This window comes from Helicoverpa zea, chromosome 31 (assembly GCF_022581195.2).
Source record: "Helicoverpa zea isolate HzStark_Cry1AcR chromosome 31, ilHelZeax1.1, whole genome shotgun sequence".
Taxonomy (NCBI): domain Eukaryota; kingdom Metazoa; phylum Arthropoda; class Insecta; order Lepidoptera; family Noctuidae; genus Helicoverpa; species Helicoverpa zea.
The window spans coordinates 16,943,294-16,968,177 of record NC_061482.1 but is presented as its reverse complement, the minus strand read 5'-3'; the positions used below and the strand labels follow the sequence as shown (position 1 = coordinate 16,968,177).

At 37.3% G+C, this 24,884-nt stretch overlaps 1 protein-coding gene across 1 annotated transcript in view; it reads left to right on the top strand.

Annotated features, from left to right (window-relative positions):
- Positions 1 to 24,884, top strand: part of LOC124645447 — a 63,937-nt gene that overhangs the window by 27,543 nt on the left and 11,510 nt on the right. Inside the window, exons 3-5 of the mRNA XM_047185254.1 lie at positions 11,945 to 12,157; positions 16,653 to 17,082; positions 24,628 to 24,836. Coding sequence (XP_047041210.1) covers positions 11,945 to 12,157; positions 16,653 to 17,082; positions 24,628 to 24,836 — 852 coding nt within the window. The remainder of the gene's footprint in view (positions 1 to 11,944; positions 12,158 to 16,652; positions 17,083 to 24,627; positions 24,837 to 24,884) is intronic.

Below are 24,884 nucleotides of genomic sequence, written 5' to 3'. Positions count from 1 at the left end.
CGTATTTTAGCGCGCTACTTTTCTGAGGCAATGTTTCGTTATGGCACCTCCGCTAATCATTTTGTTCTCCATGATATTGTCAGAGTAAAAAAATAGTGTATTTTGAGGCAACGGAATTCTGTGTACTAATGAGAATCGAACCTCATATAATTATCGCGTGGGTGTGACATATCGTAACGGGTTTATCGTCACTACTTATATTTATCAATGGAGTTTATGTGTAAGTAAGTATAGGTATATTTTAAAACGGTTTATTTACCTCAATTGTTTGGTATAAACTGTTGAGTGGGAGAATCTAAAATGTTCTTCCATCAGACTGATAAGTTTTGAATAGCGATCATTAATATCTGCCTAGCTTTTTCCCAACTATGTTGGGGCGGCTTCTAGACTAACTGGATGCAGCTGTTTACCAGTTTTTGTACAGTGCATGGAGCGGCCATCTATGTGACCTCTTAAACCCATAAGAGTAGATTTCATCGGGATGTTCTCAGCCATTAAAAATATATGACGTAACTGATAGTGACAGTTAATCGAGGATTGGTATATTTTTCCGAACATTGTCATGGATTTCCGCAAAAAAGGCCTGATTTATTAATTTATCATTACTTATTGTCTCATTAGAAACCTGATCTCTAAAACTAATATCCCATATCTTACAACATAACATAAGTACAGCTTAACTCTCTAAAATTAATAACTTTCAATTGCCACTATTATCCTAAGCACTCAATCAGACTAATAGGCTGTTGACAAAAGACTTCCGACGCGAATAAGGCAACTCATTACCATTACCATTACCATTGAATCGGTTCGGTTACCGCCCGAATCGCTCGGCCCATTGTCCCGGGTTATGAGGCCGATTCATTTGTATTCGATTATCGTGATATCGATATGGTGACGATGTTTCGAGCTGTCATTTGTCAAGTGGCTGCAGGTTGGGTTACTTAAAAGGAGGGTAGTGGATTTTTAAGTACCTTAATTGGTGGTATTTTTTTAAAGTTTTATTTAAATAAAGCTCTGTATTAATAGGGATAATTTAAATGCTGAGAAGAAGGCTCATTTTTGTCTCTTATAGATTTTAGACTCTATTATTCAGCAATTACTTACACAAAAAAAATGCAAAGTATTGAGATATAACTACACAGTATAAAACAAAGTCGCTTTTTCTGTCCCGACTGCTTACATCTTCAAAACTACGCAACCGATTTTCATGCGGTTTTTTAATAGATAGAGTGATTAAAAATGAAGGTTATGTGAATAATAACATACATTAAATAGTGGGGAAATACTGTTATCCCGTGCGAAGCTGGAGCGGCTCGCTAGTTTCTTAAAAATCCTCTTCTTTCTTTCCCAAACTCATAGCAATGAACCTTAAGAAGCATTTTCACCGAGTTCTCAAAAAAGGAGGAGGTTCACAATTCGGATATTTGAATTTTTTCTATTTCACAATGTGTACACACGAGGCCAGTGCAGTCTGCTGCGGGTTGTTCGAAAGAGATACCGCGGCCCTGGTACATAAAAGGCCTATGACGGAACACGACGGTTTTTAGTCAGTAAGAGTCTGACACTCCCTCACCGCTGCTAACCCACAGCGGGAGGGGTCATTTGATGACTTTTGACGTCGGAAAAAAAAAAAAAAATAAGGTCAGTGCAGTCTACTCTAGTATTCAATAAATTTAAACATTCATAGTGCGGCGGCGATCGATCGAGAAATTATCGATCTATGTGCTGCACGTGTGTACTGAAAAACTTTTCACATGACCTAAATTCTAGTTTTCTAAGTTTCAGTATTGATTTTCTTGAAACAGACATGATATTCTTAAGTGGAATATTAACGTCCTAGATAAATACATATATCTATATTAACATAGAAAGAGGAAACATTTTTTATTTTTCTAGAGGCTACGAAAGCAGAGAACCGATTAAAAAAAAATCTTTCACAGTTGGAAAATTCCCTTTACGAATAATATCTTAGGCAATATTTTATCCCGGTGCGGGCATTAGTTTCGACGGTGAAAACGCGTGAAATAGCTAGTTTGGGTAGAGCTCTATATTATAATTTAGGGTTTATAAGGGTAGAATTTTGAGAAAAAAGCTTATTCTTATAGTTTTTTGACTCTATGACACAAACACTTCAAAGTGATTGTGATTTTTTACCATTTTTCTATGAACTCTTCTCCTTATTACTAAAACTAGTTACAGTTAACCTGAGAAGCATTTTTATGTAAATATTCAGGTTTTATTTCACAAAGTCTTACGAGGCCAGTGCATGAGATTTAAAAATTCATAGTGTAGCGACGATCGATCGTGAAATTATCGATCAATGCGCTGCACGTGTGTACTGAAAAATTGTTCACATGACCTGAATCCTAGTTTTCTTAGTATTGATTTTCTTGACACAAATAATATTCTTAGATACTGAGGTAATATTCTAGGAAAGTAAGAAAGAAAAATCGTTTATTTTGCGCAAAAGAAAATAGTTAAAGCTAAATATAGAAAATGTTACCAGTTGAAAGATTTTATAGCAATTAATTTCAGAAGGCATCAAACATGTCTGCCAATATTTTTATAGTTTAAATGTAAATACCTTATTCGTCTTAAATCTTTAAACACTGATAAATGATTTCATTCGATTTCTGAATGGGAAAATTGTTTTGTAGGTATATCTATTTGATTCAGGAAATACCTATACATAATTTCTCGATCTATCTTTTCTCTTTAAATACCTATATGTTTTCCAAGTTTCACCTGGGTATAGAGTATACATTTATGAGACATTCTGACTATATTTTATTTTTAACCGACTTCCAAAAACGGAGGTTTGAACTCATCATAATTTATTTAAAAGCGCCATTTTTTGCTCAAATAAACTTACTCTTCAAACACTTGAGTATAACTTAATAATTATTCACAACTACTTCGACTATAGCCAATAAAAAACTTGAATTTTGAAAAGCGGGTCATGACTAGGACATGCAATTTCGGTAAAACAAAAATTACCGGTAAAAATTCGGTAATAAAAATATTTTTACCGGTAAACCGGTAAAACGGTAATTTTTGTAATTTTTTTAAAATGTGATATTATAACAATAAGATTGGGTAGTCTTAAAGCAAAAACTAAATAAATATGCAAAGTATAAGGTGGTAAACGTTTTTTGTGTCGTGGGCCGTAACAAAAAACATGTCAGTACCATCCCTACGCGATGTCGCCGACAAAATGCAAGAAAAACGGCTGCGATGGTACGGACATGTAAAAAGGAGTGACACCTGAGGACATCGGCAGTGTGAATGTGATACTCAATCTCAATATACCCGGTCAAAGGCGCAAAGGCAGGCCGAAACCGTGGTGGTTGAATGTCGTAATGAATGACATGAAAATCTGCGAACTCGAAGAGGAAGATGTCTATTCAGGAGGATAGAGCGAAGTGGAAGAAGGAAGATACGGAAAGCCGACCCCGTCACAAGACGGGATAAACGCTAAGAATTACCGTAAAAAATATATTTTTCATTGAAGGGAAAGCCCTTTTTTATGGTAAATCATCAAATGACAGACTCTTTCTGTCTAAAACCCATGTTTTTTAGTAGGTGTTTTATGGACCAGGGTAGCGGTAACTCTTTCGAACAATCCCGTGGCCCCGGCAGGCCTTGGCCCTGCTGGGCCCCACTGGGTTTGCTGACATCTCCCTGAGGAGCCTGTGGAACAACGCGCGCTGCTGACACGGGTCTGTTGTCTATGCAGACGGTGGAACGATGAGCCACCCGAACTCACCGCCCACAGACCGACGCCTACGGTGGCCGGGAGTCGTCTCTCGACCCTTGGCGCCCGTGGTGTCTTCCTGGTCCACTACAGCGGCTGGGATGAGAGGTGCTACTCGCAGTCGCTCCGCCGTCTCCTTCTCGAGCATGACTGCTTCGCAGAAGGGGCGACGGCTTCCCATTCCCTCTAGCTCCGGACCATAGCTTGAACCAGGGAAGGACGCGAAAGGTCGCCGCTGCCTATTGCCTCGACGACAACACCGCGGTACCTTTCCCAGGCAGTGCACACCTGGACTGTGTGCTCCACCGTGTCCTCAGAGCTGTCCGCATGGTGGTGAAGTAAAAGCCCTTGCTCAGTAAGGTCATAGAGTAGGTAAAATAAGCAATAAGCATGTGTACCTTGTATGAGCTGACAGCTATGAGGAAAAACAGAATAACCGAATGAATACAATTTGTTTAGATTTTATAAATTAAGATGAGAAAGAAGATTTGTATCTAACCTAGAGATAGTTAAGGACACACAAGTTTACTTTTCTACAAAACAGCAACTTTAACACTCTTACAATACGTAATGTATGCAACATTACATTATATTCAGGCTACATAACAAAGATTTGACGTTAAATGAACAATTGCTATATTTTATCAGAAAAACGTAAAAACCGGTAAATTACCGGTTTCATATTATTTTTACCGGTAATTTAAAACTCGCAAAAATGGGCGATTTACCGGTAAAAACGAAACCGGTTAACCGGTATTGCATGCCCTAGTCATGACGTCCACTTAGGCGTTTCTGCTAGTTTGACGACCCGCATTTACATATTAAATTCTAGATTATGGCCTCACGTGGCTAGCTGGCTTGTGACCATGGCCGAAAGATGTCCACTGCTGGACGTCGCCGAAAGAAGTCCTCTCAAACTCAAACTCAAACTCACATGCACTACTCCCCGGCGACCTTGGTCAGATCGTTCGCCCATTTAGTGGGGGATCAAATTAAATCACAGTAGCCTAATAGCCTTAGCCTTTGTGTTGACGACCAAAACATTGACAGCGGTTTATTCGTAGTTTATTTAAATCAAAAGTTCCCATTTTAACTTGAAATCGTAACAATTTGGATAACTTGTAGAACTTAGCACTTTAGTTGGAATTTTGACAATAGCTGACAGACACGTAATGTTAAATTCTTATCTCTATATAGTAAGCAACACAACAGATAGATAGAATATTGGGAATGGCCGTTAGTATATAAAAACATGTTACACATTATTATCTATACTAATATTATAAAGAGGAAAACTTTGTTTGTTTGTTTGGTTGCAATGAATAGGCTCAAAAACCGTTTTTAAAAATTCTTTCACCATTCGAAAGCTACATTATCCACGAGTAACATAGACTATATTTTATCCCGGTACGGGCAGTAGTTACCACGGGACGCGGGTGAAACCGCGGGAAAACGGCTAGTAATTTTATAATTAAGCTACTGCATATCTCTCCATTATATTAAGCTGTGCCCCACGGGGTCCATACTGTGCCCACCTTATAAAATATACCACCTGTAAAACATATGGAATGCTCATAAAGAATTGAGTATTGAGTATATGTCTGTCTTTACTCGTAACAAAAACGACACGTAACTTACAACGCGACGGTCGGTTGTTTTAACCGTTGTTTTAACTCAAACAATTGTACAACTTACAACTGTTACTGCCATAACGCGATAATTGTTACTGTACCAACAAATGTATGATCTTTCATCTTAATGGAACTTAACATTCCGTTATATTGGTAGAAGTGCGTTTGAGCTATCGAAATTGTTTGGTGGAGTCTGATGACTATGATGATTTGTGTTTGAATTTGAAATAGTTCGTAATTGAAAATGTTAAAATTATTTTGTTTTTTTTTTTGCTTTTTACGCAGTATTTTTTCCTATGAAATTGGGGAAAAAAAGGCTGGGCCTCATCAGATTTTTCATGGAAATCGATACGGGAGATGGTTTAAACCTGTAATTATTATTCGGATGTAAAATATTTCCTGAAACATGGTGAATTCATAGTTAACAACTACCTGGAATATAAAATGGAATTAAATTTTCAGAGTATTGCATCCAGCATATTTCGCTGCAAATTGAATACACAGAATCCTTTTAACAAACATTTCCCGGAATATTTCATTTCGCATTCGCTTTGAAGTCCTGAATTCACGTGAAATAATTTGTACCCGCCCACTGTCGACCAATCAGACCTATGGTAGGCACACACATATGCAAATTACTTTAGTGTGCACTGTAACGTATACCACAGAACTAATAATATTAACACAGTTCAAAGGGACTGGTTGCATTGTGTGCGTTGCACTGACCAATCAGAAGGCTGCAATTCTGTACAACCCGATGCGTGTCTGTGTGTGTGTAAATATTGATTCTAGTTCGCGGAATGACAAAGTAATTGAATCTCTCCAACTGTATATTCACAGGGTAATTGCAAATGCAGTAGCTTGGTTTGTTTACTTTGTTTGCCTTTGACTGCAAAGCTGTTCAGTAGAGCGAAATGTAATATGTTATTTCCCATTTTACGTAACATTTATACAGAGTGTTTATTCAGTTCTACAGAGGTTTTCAAAGAGTTGGCAAATAACCATCTCTGGTCTTTTTCCATTAAAACTGAGTTTCAATGCAACATAAAGCGACTATGTAACTACTTATCAGACCTCCACACTACCTTAAATTTTCAACCTGATACCATTAATAAGATTGGTCATAAAACAGGCTTCTGACTGCCATTTGCAAAACAAATGACAGTCCCTACCCAAGCTCACCGACAGTTTTCTTAACACAACTGTTGACTATGAATTATCGATTTCAGTTATCAAAGAAAATGGTTATTTCAAGAAAAATGGACGCTTTGGTTGTAGGTGAAAATGCCTCCCAAAACATACAATCGATAAAAAAACAAAACAAAAAAAAAACAAAAGATCAAATAGGTCTTCAAGTTTATCAAAGTTAAAAGTCAAAGTCAAATGTTTTTATTTCAAATAGGCCTTTGCAGGCTCCTAAGAAACGTCATACTAGTTACACGGTTCCAAAAAGTTGGTCTCATGGAGAAGAGTCGGCGAGAAACTCCATAATATCAAAAATGTGATGAAAGCAGCATAGATTTTCGCACAGCTGAGTAGACCGTCTCTGAGGGTGTGGAACAAGGTGTAAGTGGAACGGCGAGCGCCATTGACGACCGTTCGTAGCAAACACTGCGCGCGCGCATAGGGCTGCCGTCAATTGGCTTGTTAAGTTAGCTTTGCAGCACCTATTCCTATTTTTGTTTCAAGCATTATAGACTGTAATATTTTTCACATTCTATATACATTCACAACATCACATCATCACTGTCTGAATATTTGATAAGCACACATACTAATCGATTGGGATCCATCTTAAAACGAGACTTTTTATTACGTGCTCTACGTAGTTTCCCCGGAAAATCGGTCGACCCTTGCTTTACATATCTACATTATTTCCCAAAATATTTATTTACACTTAAATCTACAGAGCAACAAGGTTCAGCCCTACGCGTAACGGCTTGCAAAGTGTGCCACGAGTTGACGCTAACGGTGCCAGAGCTAGCCCGGGACTCGAACACTCTGTACTTGTAACCACTAACCGCTTGCGATCATACTGAGCTGTGGGGAATTAGGGAATGTGAAGTGGGAAGTGCGAAAGCGAATCTGACAGATAGAAAATATAGTCTATTATATAGTAGGTACACATGAGGTACACCAATTTATATGACAAAAAAGTTGTAACCATTAGCATTCACACAGAGCTGTGTGGAATTAGGAAATGAAAATGGGAAGCACGAAGGCAAAAAGTGAGTCTGTCTCATAGGTAGATAGAAAATATACTGCACCATGCTCAGCAATATACATTACAAAAAATCGATAAATAAACTTTCATGTTGTATGTGAGATGATGGCAGACGAGAGTACGGAAGAAAAAATACAAATAAGACTGGGATAAGGGTAGGAGGATGCTCAATAAAAAAAACTTTCTTAAGACAGCCTCGGAGCCTGGAAGTTGGTGCTTGACACACGCTTGCATCGGAGAACACGTAAATGTGACGGAGTGCCGTCAAATCGGGCTATGACAGTGAAGGAATAGTGAGTGCACCTGTGTATGAGCAAAACGCTTGTGCACTGTAATATGTCCTGCTCGGTACTAAAGTAGTACTAGCGTAATTATATAACCTAACACATTTCTCTCTTCTCTCATACAAAAAAAAGTCACATTCAAACCCGTCAGTCACGGTATCTGTGTCGAAAGTGTGACTGTACTCACATGAGTACATAATTTTGTGAGCACTGTCCCTTTCTGGGGACAATTTAAATGACATTAGCCCGAATGTTAGACCGATTTTGTAGCACTCAATTACACTAATCACGATAGTCAGCTGGTGGTAAGGTGATTAGTTATTTTGTTAGTTTTATTAGTAATATCTTATTTATATATAAGTTTATTTAAAAAATTGTTTTAAACGATTTTTGCCAAGGTATTTATTTATCTTATTGACCTTTCCAAGGAAACGTCAAACGCATTCGTTTAACATGTTTAGGCATGTTAACATTTTCATTAATATTTCAGTGAGTAGGTATATTATGTCACACTTGCCTCAGATGTCTCTTAAAGCTTATCAGTGTGTCACCGGTGGTGGTGTTTAACCTTGAAACTATATAATTCACTTCCTTCATAAAATCAATACCTACTCATACACTTAATTATAAGGCTAAAGCTCAATTTTGAAATGCCATCAAAAGCTAAAAATAATAATAATCTAGAATATCTAATCCAAAATATTTTCCTTATAAAAACAGATTAAGCGTGTATAATATTTCCTACATTCCGACATCGGCATGCGACCTACTTTATTAGCCATAATAAAATAAGATTTGTCGAAAAAACACCGGCCGTAAAATTGTGATCTTGGCCCCATCTGAGGCCACGAAAACAATGAACTTGATTTTTAGTCCATTTTTTGCGCTAATGCGAAATAAATTGGTGTAAATGAGGCTTGGAATATTTTTTTTTTTACATTTTATTTGTTTGTGTTTTTACTTTTTAATTTATTAGGAAAGTATGTGGTTTGCAAGAGATGAAAAAATAAGTGACGGCAGCTTTTTTAACGTGTCACAAAAATACAGAAAGAAAGGAAATTACTATATAGTGAAAATTGTTGCAGTATATTTTTGTTTGTAAGTACCAAATGGATCTACTTTACAATGAATTTTAAAGACAGACAATTTTTCAGTGAGCATTCTCTACAAAAACTATGACACGTTTTTTTATTTTTAATTTTAAATGTAAATAACATATTTTTTTCTTTCATAAAATGATATAAACAAATGAAAAAGCTCCATTAGCATACGTTTTCTGTTAGTAAAGGCATTCGATGTATTTCTAAGCAAAAAGCGAGCGTACTAACGGTATAAGTTGTACTAACTATCAGTTTTATGCAGACAACACAGTTATAATTATTATGTATTCACGACTTACTGTACTGCTGAGTTTATTGAAATTCTGTTTTATAACGACGAGGAAATAGAACTTTATTTTGGCGGTTTTTATTTTCTTAATTATTTTTCGGTGCTTTTAAATCAGGACTGCATTGTAAAGGTCAAAGTTTGAGAATGATTTAGATAAAACTTGACAGAAACAAGCTTTAAAGATTACGATTAGAATATTATACCTTTTATTCGGCTGCGGGAAGTAGTTTCTTCACATGAAAACATGTCAAACTTACCATCTTCTCCAGTTTTATGAGTCGGTTAAGCACTACAGTATCAAAAGCTGTCTTCAACTAAAATTATTCCTAAAAAAATCTACGTAAGACAAAGTCGGTATTGTTAGTGGTGTGAATCAAATTTTTCGTGGCGTCACGGTCGGGCGCGCACTTTCCATCTCGTCGGGACTTATGCTCAGCCCACTGCCTCACACAGCCGACAGTCTATGCTCATGACGTGTTTTACGCAGCTTTTCGTCGTCATCATTATCTGCCTAGCCTTTGCCCAACTTTGTTGTGGTCGGCTTCCAGTCTAAACGGATGCAGCTGAGTACCAGTGTTTTACAAGAAGCGACTGCCTATCTGAACTCCTCAACCCAGTTACCCGGGCAGTTAGCAAATTTACTTTTTATCTTTTACCCAAAACTTCAGCCGTACCTACACTAAAAACTTTTTGTCTTGCTCATATGGAGTTGAATGGTAGTACGTACATGACAACGATCAGGTGTTTAGCAGTCATCAGACCGATTATGAACTTTGGAAGGATACCATAGAGCCAATTAACGACCGTTCAGTCTACTAAGTAAATGTACCTTTATCTTCTATTTAATTGCCGGGTCTTACCAAATTCATAAAAAAACCTTACACAAAACAACATTTCATATCATTGAACGCGATCCCGTTAGAGCCGCGTGAGTCGATAGTTTGTGCAATTATCGACAGTTATCGAGCACATCACTAGACCGAGACATGTTAATTTAATCCGCACAGGTTTAGTTCCGTTAGTTGTCAACGTCGTGGGCAGGCGGTAGGAAACTATGGGGGGTAACCGTGGTTGTTAAACTTAGGTTTGCTATTGACCTATCATCTACCGAGATAGTTTTAAAGACCAAGAAAGCATGATGCTAATATTATAAATGCGAAAGGTCGGTGTGTTTGTTTGTAAGTCTATCACGCAAAAACTACTGAATGAATTTTGATTGAATTTTGCAGAATTATAGCTGACTAGCAAACCCGGCGAACTCCGTTCCGCCACCAGATGGCTTCGTTTTATGTAACATATTGTTTGGTGATATTTTTTTTTTTGTTTTTCCTGAATTTTCTTTGCTATAAACCTCACGGAGCCCGAGACCTTTCCAACGAATGCAAAACCGTGGAAATCGGTTCGTGCGTTCTGGAGTTATAGCGTCAGGGAGGAAAACCGGACTTATTTTTATATAGTAGATGTGTCTGAATAATATGCAGGCTACTTTTTATTCATGTGCAAGAAATAGTTGCTTCTGGATGCGGCTGAAATCGCAGGCAGAAGGTAGTATAAACTTATTGTCATTTATGTATACCGCATATTTTTATTCAAAACAAATGACTAACTACTACTACTAGTAACGACACAATATTAAAAAAAACACAAAATTTTGAAAAAAAACAAATAAGTACTTTTTGACAAAAAAAAACTTAATCCAACTTTACGGGCACAGTCCCACTAGTTCACTGGCATTAATGTCGTCTTTAAATATCATGGAATTTGGTACTGAATCAAAGACCATGTTATAGCTGTTTTATGAACATTTTCATAGTCACAGTTACAGTTTTCCACTAACCTGAGCCTAACTGGACAATTTGAATACCGGTAATACCAAGTAGGTGGTCATGCTTGTTCTAATGGAGAGATTCCATCAAAATTTGTTCGCGAACGTAAAATGTGTGACGGAGCGAGTCTATTGCTAGGTAATGTTCGCGTACAAAGATTGCAATTTTGCAGACGTTTTAGAAATGCTCGCACATGCAATTTGTTACTGATTATTAGAGAGTAGACCAGAAGATATGTACATGTGTGATAGTCAGATGTTTAAATAACCTTGAGTGGTTGACGAATGTCCGCAGAGAAATAAAAAGAGAAATAAAATATGTTAAAGTTAAGTATGATAATGACTACAAAGTAATCACTGTACTCTATACTAACCAATCATGCCCACCATTTGGCCTTAGTTCATTGGCAACAAAACGTCCGTTTTTCTTAAAACAACTGATTACTTTGAATCTTGAACGTGTTCTTTCATAGTAGCACAGATTACACTATAGTAGAGCCGTTTTAAGAAACATTTCAATGTTATCAGAGAGCCCTATACTTAAACGTAGTTTTCTATTTTTCAAATAAATGTTGAAAAACAAAGAACAGCTTAACCATATCACCACATAAATATCACCATACCCAACAACGAGCAAATAAACTCCACCATTAAATCAAAATCAAAAATTATTTATTCAAACTTGGCTGCAAAACAGCACTTTTTCAAAATAAATTACACCACTTCCTATGTGGAAAGAAGAAGTGGCGCAACAAAATCCCCAGCAACACAAGTCTGTCTGTATTGTAGGTTAGATCATCTTCAAACTTGACTAATTTCTCCTCTCTTCCACAGTCCTCAACGTGGCAGCCGGGAAGGCGCCGATGCAAGCCTCCACAGAAGACGGGGGAGTTCCTCAGAGGGCCCTGGACGGGAGTACCTCAGCTACATTCAGTGCAGAGACCTGTACCTTGACGAAGCCGGAGCGCGTACCCTGGTGGTACGTTAATCTGCTGGAACCTTATATGGTGCAACTGGTCAGACTGGACTTCGGAAAACAGTGTTGTGGTAAGCACATTTTTAATAGTATATTAGAAGATAATACTCTTACTGACTAAAACCTACTAAATCACTTCTGGAGCATTTTATGTACCAGGACCGCGGTAACTCTTCGACATTTTACGTACTCTTCAGAAGTTATCATCATCTCCTTAGCCTTTTCCCAACTATGTTGAGGTCGGCTTCCAGTCTTAACCGTCTGCTGAGAACCAGTGTTTTACAAGCAGTGACTGACTATCTGATCTTCTCAACCTAGTAAGCCAGGCAACCCTATACACAATAATTCTCCCGCTGTGCAGCGCGATTGAGTGTCAAAATATTGCTGACTAAAATCCACCATGTTCCTTCTTAAGCCCATTGTGTACAAGAGCGCGGTAACTCTTTTGAACAATCCCGCAGCAGTAATTTTCGATACATGTATTTTCCGTACACTTCAGAAGTACATAAAATACCTTATTGGTAAAATAGAACACCACGTACCAAAATCGCTCTTAATTTTCCAAAATTCGTTTCGGATTTCTTTTTTTCCAACGCTCGGATGACTGTTATCTTGATTTCATGACTCGTCAATTATGATCGGTCCTTTACTTGTTTACAAGGCCTTATGTAATGTGCTTGATTTGGATGATTAGTGAGAACCCTATTTAATAAATAGATTGCTCGGAATGGGGTTCATATTATGTGCAGAACTAGTTTTGATGAGGTAGTTCAAATTAGTGTTATAATGTTCAATTGTTATGACAATCGATGTCGACTTTACGTCTTTTAAAAGTAGTTATACTTACACAACAACGTCTTTGAAGCACTTTTCTAATAGAAAATAGATTTTTTTCTGTATTAAGTCACAAATGATGACAAAACAATTCATTCAAATAATCCAATCTATGTTATGTTATGTTGATATTCTACAAATGGCCCAAATTTTCCGCACGTCGTGTACTTCATCAATAAAAATAACCTCTCTTTACGAACATCTCAATGAAGTTTCCTTCAGCCAATACACTCGAGTGCAGTCAATAGTACGCGTCGTGATCTCAATATGTTCCGAGTGTCCTACTTGCGCGCGCGCCGTGGTGAAGTGTTAAACGCACATAATCACCCACCTGGGGCGATAGGTAATCACTTGTTTATGTTTGTGACGTGTGATCTTATTGGGGGAAATTGGGGGACTTTGGGGGAAACTGGGAACTTCGGGGGAATTTGGGGGAATCTTGAAGTAATAGGCCGCGGACGGGGTAATGTCGCATATTGTATTATGTCGGATGTTCAAATGACGTGGCCTGATTTTCAAATAAGTACGCTAGGTCCGCTGACCTCTTTCTTCATATTAAAGAAGTTTGGTGAATTGAAATTGGTTTAAGCTAAGCTGTAAATAATCAAGTTACAGATTATTCCTTATTTCCCGTATACCTAGTACACTTGCTTTTAACGTCAAAAACATGATGAAAGATGTAAAATGTAACATGTGTAAACTCTCATAACTTCCGATCATAAAGCCCCACCAATACCGACTATAATACAATATAACAATGAAAAACAAAACTCGTGCGCAGCTTTCCCTCAGTTGACTGACGCATGCGCGGGAGACTAGCTTGTGATTCACATAATGCCTTTTATTCTTCCAGTAAAATATCTGTCAACACAGAGAGTTCAATTAGTTATTTTTGTACAAAGCTTTCAATTAGTTATCTCCTTTTTTTTGACACCAAGTGTAACATCATCGGCCTTTTTATAGTCCCACTGCTGGGCTGCGGCCTCCTCTCACACAGAGAAGGATTGAGCGTTAATCACCACGCTTGCTCGATGCGGATTAGTGATTTCAGACTTTATAGTCCAGGTTTCCTCGAGATGTCGATGTGTTCGAACGACCGCGCCAAGCGTTGCTTAACCTTCTGAACAATCTATAGCCACGAGCTATTTTATCTATGACATTCGTTTCAAAAATCCAAAGATACACAGATTTATTCAGATTAGTTCCAATTCAATATTCCCTATTATTCTCTCTACACGGAAGTGTCAAAAACATGCTAATATTCACTTGTAAATCATGGACGCATAAAGAATAGTTCGAAAACAATGCACTTCCGAATTCGCACGGAACAGGGTGTAATCAAAAGGACGTTTAGATTTAAATCTGTTAATCTTAAACGTTGAGTTAAACTAGCCTTGGGTTCAACCGGAGATTGAAGTTGACTGTCGGCGGATGTTTTAAGTGAGTTCATGGTAAATTGTTCTTCGAATGCGTTTTCCAAGCTCTAAAGAGTACCCGCAGATTGCAAACTTTTAGTCGACCGAAAGTTTGTTTGGGCTCATAAGTCAGTATGAAGATGAATGGCAGTACGCACAATACAAAGATATCAGACTGACTGAAAATTTTGATTGGAATCAAGATTTTGACAACGACGACTGTTTATTCTGAAATGTGGGTGTCTGTTCATTCTCAAGAGTTAACTTAGGAGACCAAAACACCGCTCTCCTTTTGCATAAGAAACAGGTAATTACTTGCATATTATTATAATCAAAGGGTAATTTAAAGACAACTAGAAAGCGTTGCGTAAATCTCTGATTGATCAATCTAGTGTTGAATTATCAACGGTAAATTGACAATAATTGAAATCGACACCTCAAGGAAGTATAACATACTTTATCCCTTGCCTGTTTACTTTTTTAATTTATATAAGCTTCAACAATAAATCGTAATGGCCTAGTAATTAAAGCACCAGCCTCTTAAGTAGGCGTATGCGGGTTTGATGCCATATCAGGCAAGGACCAATATCTAAGCAAAGGTGAAGGAAAACATATTCAGGATACATGGTATTTAAAAATCAGAAATCGCCCCCACCTTGAACAAGCGTGATTTATTGCCCATTTCATATCTGTAGAAGAAAAGGCCAGGCAGTGGGACAATAAAACGTCTGATGATGAAGAGGTTGTGATAGACTTATTATACCTCTGTTTCTCTTGGAGCCATGAATTGTTATCATCTAAGTACCAAGTGACAAAAACAAAACATTGGCTGGAGCTCAATAAATGATGGCATTTCTAACACCGTTAAGAGTTATGCCTAGCGTCAATAAAACACACAAAAGCCACGTTTTTGTGTTTCAGCCCAAGCACATAAAATAAAATATTATTTAAAAATAAACAATTTTATACCAAGCCATTCAAGTCTGAAATTACCACTTACTGTCGAATCATTCTGCAATATCGCAAGTTAACTTTCCTGCAATTTAGTTAGATAACTTTCACTGGAGACTAGTGATTTGGGCCCGGCGATGCTTGTCGTTGACTCTTGACAACGGTGTAATGACAGTCTAAAGGGACGTCTATGTTAAATGATTGTTAGAAAGTGGCGCGAGCGCACCGCGGCTGTCATTTGTTTTATGACGGCGTCATAAATTGTTTTGAACCTCAATATTGTTTGGTTGGCTGAACATGATATTTGGTTGTGACTGTAAAGTTGGCAATGACTGTCTGTAAGTTATTAGGGTGCACAGAGTATCTAAAACATCTCTATTATTTGGTCTTTACATTATGAAACATGACGTACCTCTACAAAAATTAATAATACATAAAACGATTTCATTTCAAATAGGCATTGTAAAGCTCTTTCGAAACGTCAAGCTAGTTGCACGATTCTAAGGAGTGGGTCTCATGGAGATGAACAGGCTAGACACTCCGTAGACAATATTTTTAAACAATAATCAAGATAATAGATGAATCGTATACTCTTTTAATAGATATTTCACTGTAAGTCGTTAACTCTTTATCCAATCGAGAGATTACCAAGATAAAAATAAACCTTGAAATAAACTTTAACTTTTTCTATTCTAAGAAAATCTCACAGTTTATTCAGAAAGCCGAAAACAATTCAACAGTTTTGCAACATCGCCCCGTTTTGAGATGTGTAAAGCACTATATTGCATATATTATGCAACACAAGATGCATGTCGTGAATTGCATATAGTGTTGCAAAACGCGAGCTTCGTCTCCTCACTGAGAAGATTGCTAATGGGATTTTAAATAATTTAATGAATATTGCTATTTGCTTAGAATTGTAAATGGGTGATTTGTAACTACGTTATTCGTCTACCTGTGTTGTATTCGTAAACTATTGCTGAAAATGTGGCAAAAACATCGAGTTATCACGATTTTTGAAAATTAACTTTTAATACGGAGGTCGTTTTTTTGCAATACTCTCTTAACTTCTCTAGGTAGGTAGATGTCGTGTAGATATCTCTATTGTTTTTGTATAATATAACATTGTTATAAAACATTGTTTTTCTAAAACATCCTGACTTTTTTAAGCTCAAGCTTTGTAATAAAACAAGACTTTCTCAGCGTCCTAAACATAGATTTTAATCTCGTCAGAGCAAAACATATCTGGATGAACAGTTGGGTTTTAAGAGTTTACCTCGTATATACGGCTCTACGCAGGCCTATAATCATGACTGTTATTTTATACATTGATTGTTGTAAAATGAACCTTCTCCCTTCTTTTCAGGTACCAACAAAGCAGTAATCGTCGTCCGAGTAGGAAACAACCGGCCTGATCTCGGCACCAACCCCATCTGCAACCGATTCACTGGCTTCATCGAACAAGGCCAGCCCCTCTTCCTACCATGCAACCCTCCAATGCCTGGGGCCTTCGTCAGCGTCCATCTAGAAGCTTCCACGCCTTCCCAACTGTCTATTTGCGAAGCATTCGTGTATACCGACCAAGCGTTGCCGATAGAAAGGTGTCCACAATTTAGAGATCAGCCACCGGGCAGTACAGCAACCTACAATGGGAAATGTTACATATTCTACGACCGGCAACCAGCTACGTTCAGAGATGCTTTAGGCTTCTGTCGGTCGCGAGGAGGGACCCTGGTTGTCGAAAGCAACCCAGCACTGCAAGGATTCATCAGCTGGGAACTATGGAGACGCCATAGGTAAGTCGTCTTTTGTTTAGAACTTTTAAATATGCTGGCGAATTAGCGATTGTGTTTTGTTTTTCATTTTATGCTCTATTTTATTGTGTTGGTTAGTTTTTAAAGCTCAGCGAATATACTGTTTAACGTGATTCTTAGTTAAAAAAGAAGTATGTGCTTATGATCTCTGCTTAGATATATATAGATTAAATATACTTAGTGAATGTTGTAGTGGGCAATAAGGATATGGTAATCTTTAGACTCGGTTCACTTTTATAACTTAAATATATCTCCTGTACAGCTAACGATCTCACTATCTAAAGATTTATCCAGACCACAAAATTCTAGTCCTAACTAGTTATCCCTGATTTTTATAACTGTAGCAAATAACTCTAGTAAGGCTAAGGCTGAAGATACATCACAGCTGCAGTGTGATCTATCAACGTCAGTCTAGCCTCGACTTTACATCTTTATTGGACCTGACTTGACTGTGATCCGAATTATAAATAAAATGGTAAAATGCTGCATAGCAACATTGCCTGAAAATATTGCGACACTTATCTTTAAAACATCCAAGTTTAAATCAAAGTTACTTCTCCGTTACATCTGTTACATCTGAAAAAGCTTTAAACTAAGTTTTGGTTTTGAGCGGTAATTATATTTTTACCGACTTCCCAAAAATTGTGGAGTTATATTTTTTTTTAATTCATCTTCATAGCATAAAACTTAACATAATAAACTTCGTCATTCAATAATAAATCTCCTTAGCTACAAAATAAGACTCAAAGTCCTTTGTAGGAGCAGAAAGTATCGTTAGGTAAAAATCGATCTTGTCAATTACTCGATTGGTCGCGTGTTTATCGATCATAGAATTATATTCACACGTTAGCTTAAAACGCGAAGTTAACATGCGGTGATGGAGTCCGTCAATTTAAACTTACCCAACTTCATAGTATCCAATATGTAGTGAGGAAAATACGCACTTTTGTTTGCATTCCAAAGGAAAAATTTACGAAAAATCGTTTTGACATCTCTGTGATCTGCCATTCCCTGTAAAAGCTCCCAATAATCACTGCGGTGCTAGGGTCTGCGATAACTTTCTTTTAGGTACTTTTTTCACTATAATGTGATGGTCTTCTAAAATTATTTTATTTTAGGTCGTTAATTTATTTTACGTAAAAAGTCTAGAGACAAAAGTATTTTTTTTATTTATTGTCGTGGCAATGTGTATCTAAATTCTATTTATTTTCATTCACCGTATCCACAGTGTCCTGAGAGAAGTTAATTTGTACTGATTTACAATAGTTGTATATGTAGACGTTGCCAATACTACGGTGTATAACAGGTATGATTTCGTTCGTAGATATTTTGTTTAGTCTATTCTCGCATAATTGGAGGTGTTTAGACTAATTTATTCGCGTAACCAGTATTATGTGCACAAAAATATAGCCTATCATTTTAGCCTAGCTTTCTAAAAGAAATCTTTTTTTATTCTAAATGTGTTTTCGATTGCCTAAATAATTACTGTAAAACTGTTATTTCATAAAATATTTTTTTTTTATTGGAAACACTTTCTTTTCAACAGTTTATTTAACATATTAATAACGACAGCAATATTTTTGTGTCAGACAAAAATATTATTTAATGTTTAAGTTTTTGTTTCTCATAGAGAAGCAAAGCATAAAGATAGGGATAAGGACATAAACAAGATTTTTTGTTAAAATGCGGAAAGAAGTCGGGTCGCGTGCATAATCAAAAGCCCTGAACTACGCAAAAGTAACTACTCTACATGGTCTGTCAAATAAAGGGAACACGGAATCTTAGGACAGCTGTTTTGACTCTTTGCGTACTTTTCCAAATGGCTAACCTCATAGTGCAAAATTAATTGGCGCAAACTGTAACTGGACAGCTATCTTGTAGAATCCAAAGTCACTACAAGCCACGAGCCACTCGGAGCCACGTAACGGTCACAAAACGAGTATATTTAAGACAACGGGTAGAATCCCGTACGGCCGTCTACGATCCGATACGGTTCGGATGCCGAACGTTACATGCGGTTGCTGATCAATTTGGAATAACGGATACGGTTATGTCGTCTAGTGGGATGGCGAGAAATATGTTACGAATACCTTGAATTAGGTGACGTAATGATTTGAACCCGGCCTTAACGACTGCTGACTTTAGTGACCAATATTTCTCTGTTAGGCAATATACCTCAGACAAGTTTGGTACCTACCTAATTTTTTGCGAAAATTCTTGCATTTTTTTTAATTCCGTCTGTCGCCTCACAAAACATCTCATTCTTATGAACTATATCGATCGTTAAGCCGAAATTAGATTGACATTTTGAAAAGTATCGTGAATCAAAACATTTTGAAAAGTCTGACTGGTGGAGTCAGACTTTTGAGTCGGTCGCATACCTGATCATTACAATGTGAGCACTTCCATTCTTCTCCATACTGATTAACGAGCCTGCCAAACTATTGGCTGACTTTGGACAACTATATCGGGCGCCCTAACTGAAACTGTGCAAACTTATAATATGTAATTTGCCCTGTGCAGAGTGGCACATTATTTTCTTTCACTCAACATCATATTAAATAGTTTATAGGTTGTCCTAGCTCAAATTGCAAACTCAGAATATTGTGGCACATAATTTTCTCTCATTCAACATCACCGACGAACAGCAATTTAAGAGAATGCCAATACCAAATCACCGTCATTACAATTCAATTTAGCATTGCACATGCACACTGCACATGCAGTCTACCAGTGCACATCAAACGCCTTGTTGCACTTGATGACAAATTGGCCACTCAAGCTTCCTAACTGTTGTATTACGTTTTGATGGAATTGTCATGTAGTCACTAACCGAAATCTTACATACCCACATAACTCTATCTACTTCCCGCAAACGGACAAAAATGTCTACGGCAGGCTACTCCCTAAGTACTTAACATTTTCGATTCATGAGTTTTGGCATAAAGTAGTAACATTTTCCAATGAAACTATTGATGACCTTAGACTAAAATAGAAAATCGCCTTCCGCTTGAACAAGTGTGATCATTGTTAAGTCACACCTTGTAAGCGTTCACAAAATTACTTAGTTGTTACAAAGCAATGACGTCTGTGATTTTTCACTATCATAGCTGGCAAAATTAAACTATGCACTGCGAGCTGCTATACTTAAACAAGATTTTTTAATTTCCAAAATTATTGAAATTATATTCACCATCTATAAAAAAGTAACCCCCCACCCAACTTTGTCACAATTAACAGGCCGATAACCACTCAACACAATAAGGCTGGTTACACACGATTACAGCTCACTTACTCATGCATATGCAACGAGCATAATGCACGCTGGAAGTGACGGATGTTACCGCGACGATGATAGGGCTCGTGCTCACTCACTGCGTTAACGGTTATCCGTGTGTACTAGGCTTAGGTTACACTATCTTTGGGGAAATGGACAGATATGAAGTGTGTTTGTGGTTTGTACTAAATTAGAGCAGAGGTTAGAATTCCAGTTAGATAGTGACTTATTGGGATACTGAGGTACGGAATACTGGCGTATCGCGTGAAGATTCTCGTCTTTTTAAAGTTTAATTATTGATGAATTCAAAGTCAATCTTTCTAAATTCGAATATGTTCTTATGAACGTCAAAAGCTATGCGCAAGGATCCATGACACTCTTTGGCACTCTATTCTTATTTTCTTTTCATGTCATCAACGAAATCCATAGAAACTATGGTATCTACTCAAACTTCGACAAGCATAATGTCAGTTTAGCCAGATAAAAGGATCATTCATCAAAAATCAGTAAACAACGCCATCATTTTAAAATAAACAAACCACGTATAAAATGAAGGTAAACAAACAAACTGCAGACTCCCCATTACGGACCAATTAGTTTTCCTACCTGTCTGCCCCCATACGCAGACTTAACCAGCTTACATACACGAACCAACATTTACTTAGCATTCAATTTTACATCATTAAATTCTCTTTGCAGCTTATAGCCTTCGCTTAAATCAATATTGTCAATGGCAACCCAATCCCCATGTACTGTTATATGTCTGGCAACACCGGGGGATGTATATTAACCCGTGCAAACTATGTACTGGCCTGAGGCTTTGATTGAAATCACGTATCCTAAGTGGACAGTGTTATGCGTGGTAGTACCAAGTTGTTTTGATTATAATTAACTTAATGAAGTGATAAATTAATGAACTCAACTACTACTAAATTGTTTCATGAGTCGTTTTTAAAAGCCTTATTAGAAATAAGGCATGTACTTTTCAGTTTCGAGTAACAAAAGCCAAAAGCCCGGATTGCTGTTCAACTAGTCGGTAGTGTTCTGACAAGTAATCCAAACGAAGATACAAATTACATACGGGATACATATATTAGAAGCTAACATCATCATGTTGCAGATTTTAGTTACTTATTTCGTTTAGAAAATAAGTGGACGATTTTGTTACAAAAACACTATACACTGATATTGACTTAAAACAATGGCAAACCAAATCTTTCATCCTCAATTTTTTGTCAAGTATCTATCTAGACCTTTCTCGACTATTCCCGACAGTCAGTTTTGGAAAACTTTCAGGCTAACTGAATGAAGCTTACTATCAGTATTGTACATGCAGCCTCTGTTTATTACCGCCACAACTTAGTTAGCTGGGCTACCCGATAGCCTTTCTTAAAATTGGTTCTCAGACATTCATTAATATTGAATTATAGCCAGTAGGTACTGCATAATACTCGCATATCGGGTTGCCCGGGTAACTTGGTTGAGGAGGTCATGTAGGCAATCGCTTCTTGTAAAGCACTGGTACTCAGCTGAATCCGGTTAGACTGGAAGCCGACCCCAACATAGTTGGGAAAAAGGCTCGGAGGATGATGAGGTACTGCATAATACCATCCATCATGAAAGCATCTCAATTATCCGGTGGCAGCGTGTGAGTGAATACCATTCAGTCTGGTCGGTTTGTGTTAGAGTAATTGCATCGCCGCTGGTCAGGGGGTCCTTTCGACCCCCTGTTCGGGACACCCTACGTCCGGCAGACCCCCTGTCTGCACTGGTACTCGTGTTCAATCAAATCAGACTGTCTATGTGGATAAGCGACTACCTATTTCAGGGAGGATCAACCTTTGGTTTAATTTAAACTTACTATTTATTCATGAAAAAGTTAAGGCATCTGGGCTATCGATTAAAATTGCTTTATTGTATGGTGATCATACTATAATTTAAAAAGACTAGATTAGATATATTTTATGGTAAAAAAACTCCTTTAAAACACCTTTTTCTTTCATTAAAACACCTTTTTCTTTATTTTGTTATTGAATTAATGCATTATATCACATGCTAATTACGACATTAGCTTCTTTACAACTAAAATTATCTTCTCTAATAAAACACTTTTAAACAACATTAAAATAAACCCCCTAAATCTCACGTCTTGGAATTTAAATTATACTAAAAGTGCCTTTTGTTTTTCCAAAATTGAAACTTTTCCTGACTTCCGTATCAGCCTCGTGACCTATAATGTAAAAATGTTCCAAACTGGGTTCGAGCTAAACAATACTATTCTCCAATTTGCACGGAAAAAACTCTATAAGGCTTCGTTACGAAACATGGAACCAAAAAATTCCATTAGAAAATATTTTTGTTCATAGGCTCAAAATAAAATGGCGAATATTTCACAACTTCGAGTTGCCACATCAAAAATAAACAATCGAAACTTTGCTTCGTAAACAATTTCAATAGCAACGTTTTTATACGTCTTCTCTGAAATCTTTGTAAAATTCCTCAAAGTATTTTCTTTGTATGAAATCAAAGACTTGAAGTTTATTTGATATCACGTTGTTTACAAGCAAGGGACGCGATTGTCACTTGTTTATTTTTCGATGTGGGCGATTCTGCCCACGTGAGTAAATAAAAGACATGTATTTACTACTGCCCGTGCTGGGATAAAATACAGCTAAGGGTGTATTGCTATCCAACGGTGAAATTATTTTTCAAATCGGTCCAGTAGTTTTAAAGCCTTTGGGGTAAAAACAAACAAACAATTTTTTTTCTCTTTATTATTTTAGTATGACTTAGTAACTTAACGACGTACGTATTTCATCTTACTGTATTTCGCAATTAACAAAGTGCAAGGTGTGAATCACGATTGCTGACACTCATACATACACCCATATTTTTCCTCGAAATGCATTTGATCGCTAACAGCTGCCATAAGTTGTTACCAGTTGCCACCTTCGTTGTTTTGAAAAAATGATCTGCCAAAGGTGACAGCGATTCTGCGATTCTGATGTAAGATTGCTCAATGCTGTCACTCTATCCAGTGAGTTGATCTTCGAAAAAAACAAAACCAAGAAGCACATCAGCAGTGCCTATGTTTAAAGTAGACGCTATCTGTTGTTGTTTGCTATCTTTTTATCCCTATAGCAAGCATAGAGATATACCTACATACATATAAGGATAGGGAAGGTAAAAATTTGCCTACAACTCTTGGTAAAAAAATAGATTTCTGTCATATGGTATTTAATCGAAACAATTCGCTGTCTAACCGTTTAATGATGTGCCTATCTAACATCAAAGATCAAATAAATCAATCATAGTTTTAATCCAACTGTTGCTTAAAAGGTTGCGCGTCCCTGCACCATGTTTCACCCCCTTCGAAATTTGATATCCAGCTCAGACAGGTAGCTAGTGGAGTCTGTGAGGGGGGGGGGGGGTGGCAAGGGAATTTAATATTGTCAAATTAACTATTGAATGTACTCTCCACCCGGTGGGGTCAGTCTGCCCCCCCATAGTCGCCATATTTGAAGCCTAAAAGCAGACTGCTCTATAGAACTATGGCTGTACGGAAATGCAATTATCTGTAAATCAATTAATTTGTGTGTACCGTGTTTGGACGTGGGCTTCGATAATTAAATTGATGTTCAGGTTGCAGTGTTTATTTTGTAATTGAGAATGAACGATGAAATGAGAAATGTATAATAATGTAATTGAAATGATTAATTGTAACAGTTTTGGCGTTGTCCGAAACAATTTCAATAAACCATTTTTGATTCTGACGGATTTTCCTGACACTGATGTTTTTATGTACTTTACTAAGACTCCTGAGAGCCCACTCCTACTATAACTCAATTAAGTAGGCACTTAACTATGTAATCTAACTTACTTTGACCTGTAATACTAATTAACTTGAATACTAATGTGGGTATTATAGTTTCAGGTAGGTACTATCAGGTATTTATTGTTGTTGCTACGCGCTATGCGAATTGTTTGTTAAAGAATATTAGCTAGCTAGCATTACAATTGCATCTTGCGAGAGTTCGAATTCCATTTTATTCATATTACTTACTAAAAGTAATCTTTATAATTAGACATTAATAAATCAAACACTATCCTTACGAGAGCAGTCCTAATACTGTTACCAAGTCATTATCAATTCAACGCCATTAAAGATCAACTTAATTAAATTGTAAAGTGAAGTCTCTATCAATGCTTCCTTACGGAGACCATCAGTTGAACCACCTGTTCTGTTCCAGGAGTGACAGCAGCAGTCAGTACTGGATGGGCGCAGTTCGGGACCCTCAAGATCCTGCAAACTGGAAGTGGGTGAACGGCAATGACGTCACAGTATCCTTCTGGAACGCTCCGGGCGGGGGTGAAGGATGCGCCCGGTTCGACGGCAGCAAGGGGTGGCTGTGGGCCGACACTGATTGCCAAGCGAGACTCAACTACATCTGCCAACACCGTAAGTCCAATTTCGCTTGTATAACTGCGAACTGCAGAACGTTATAGT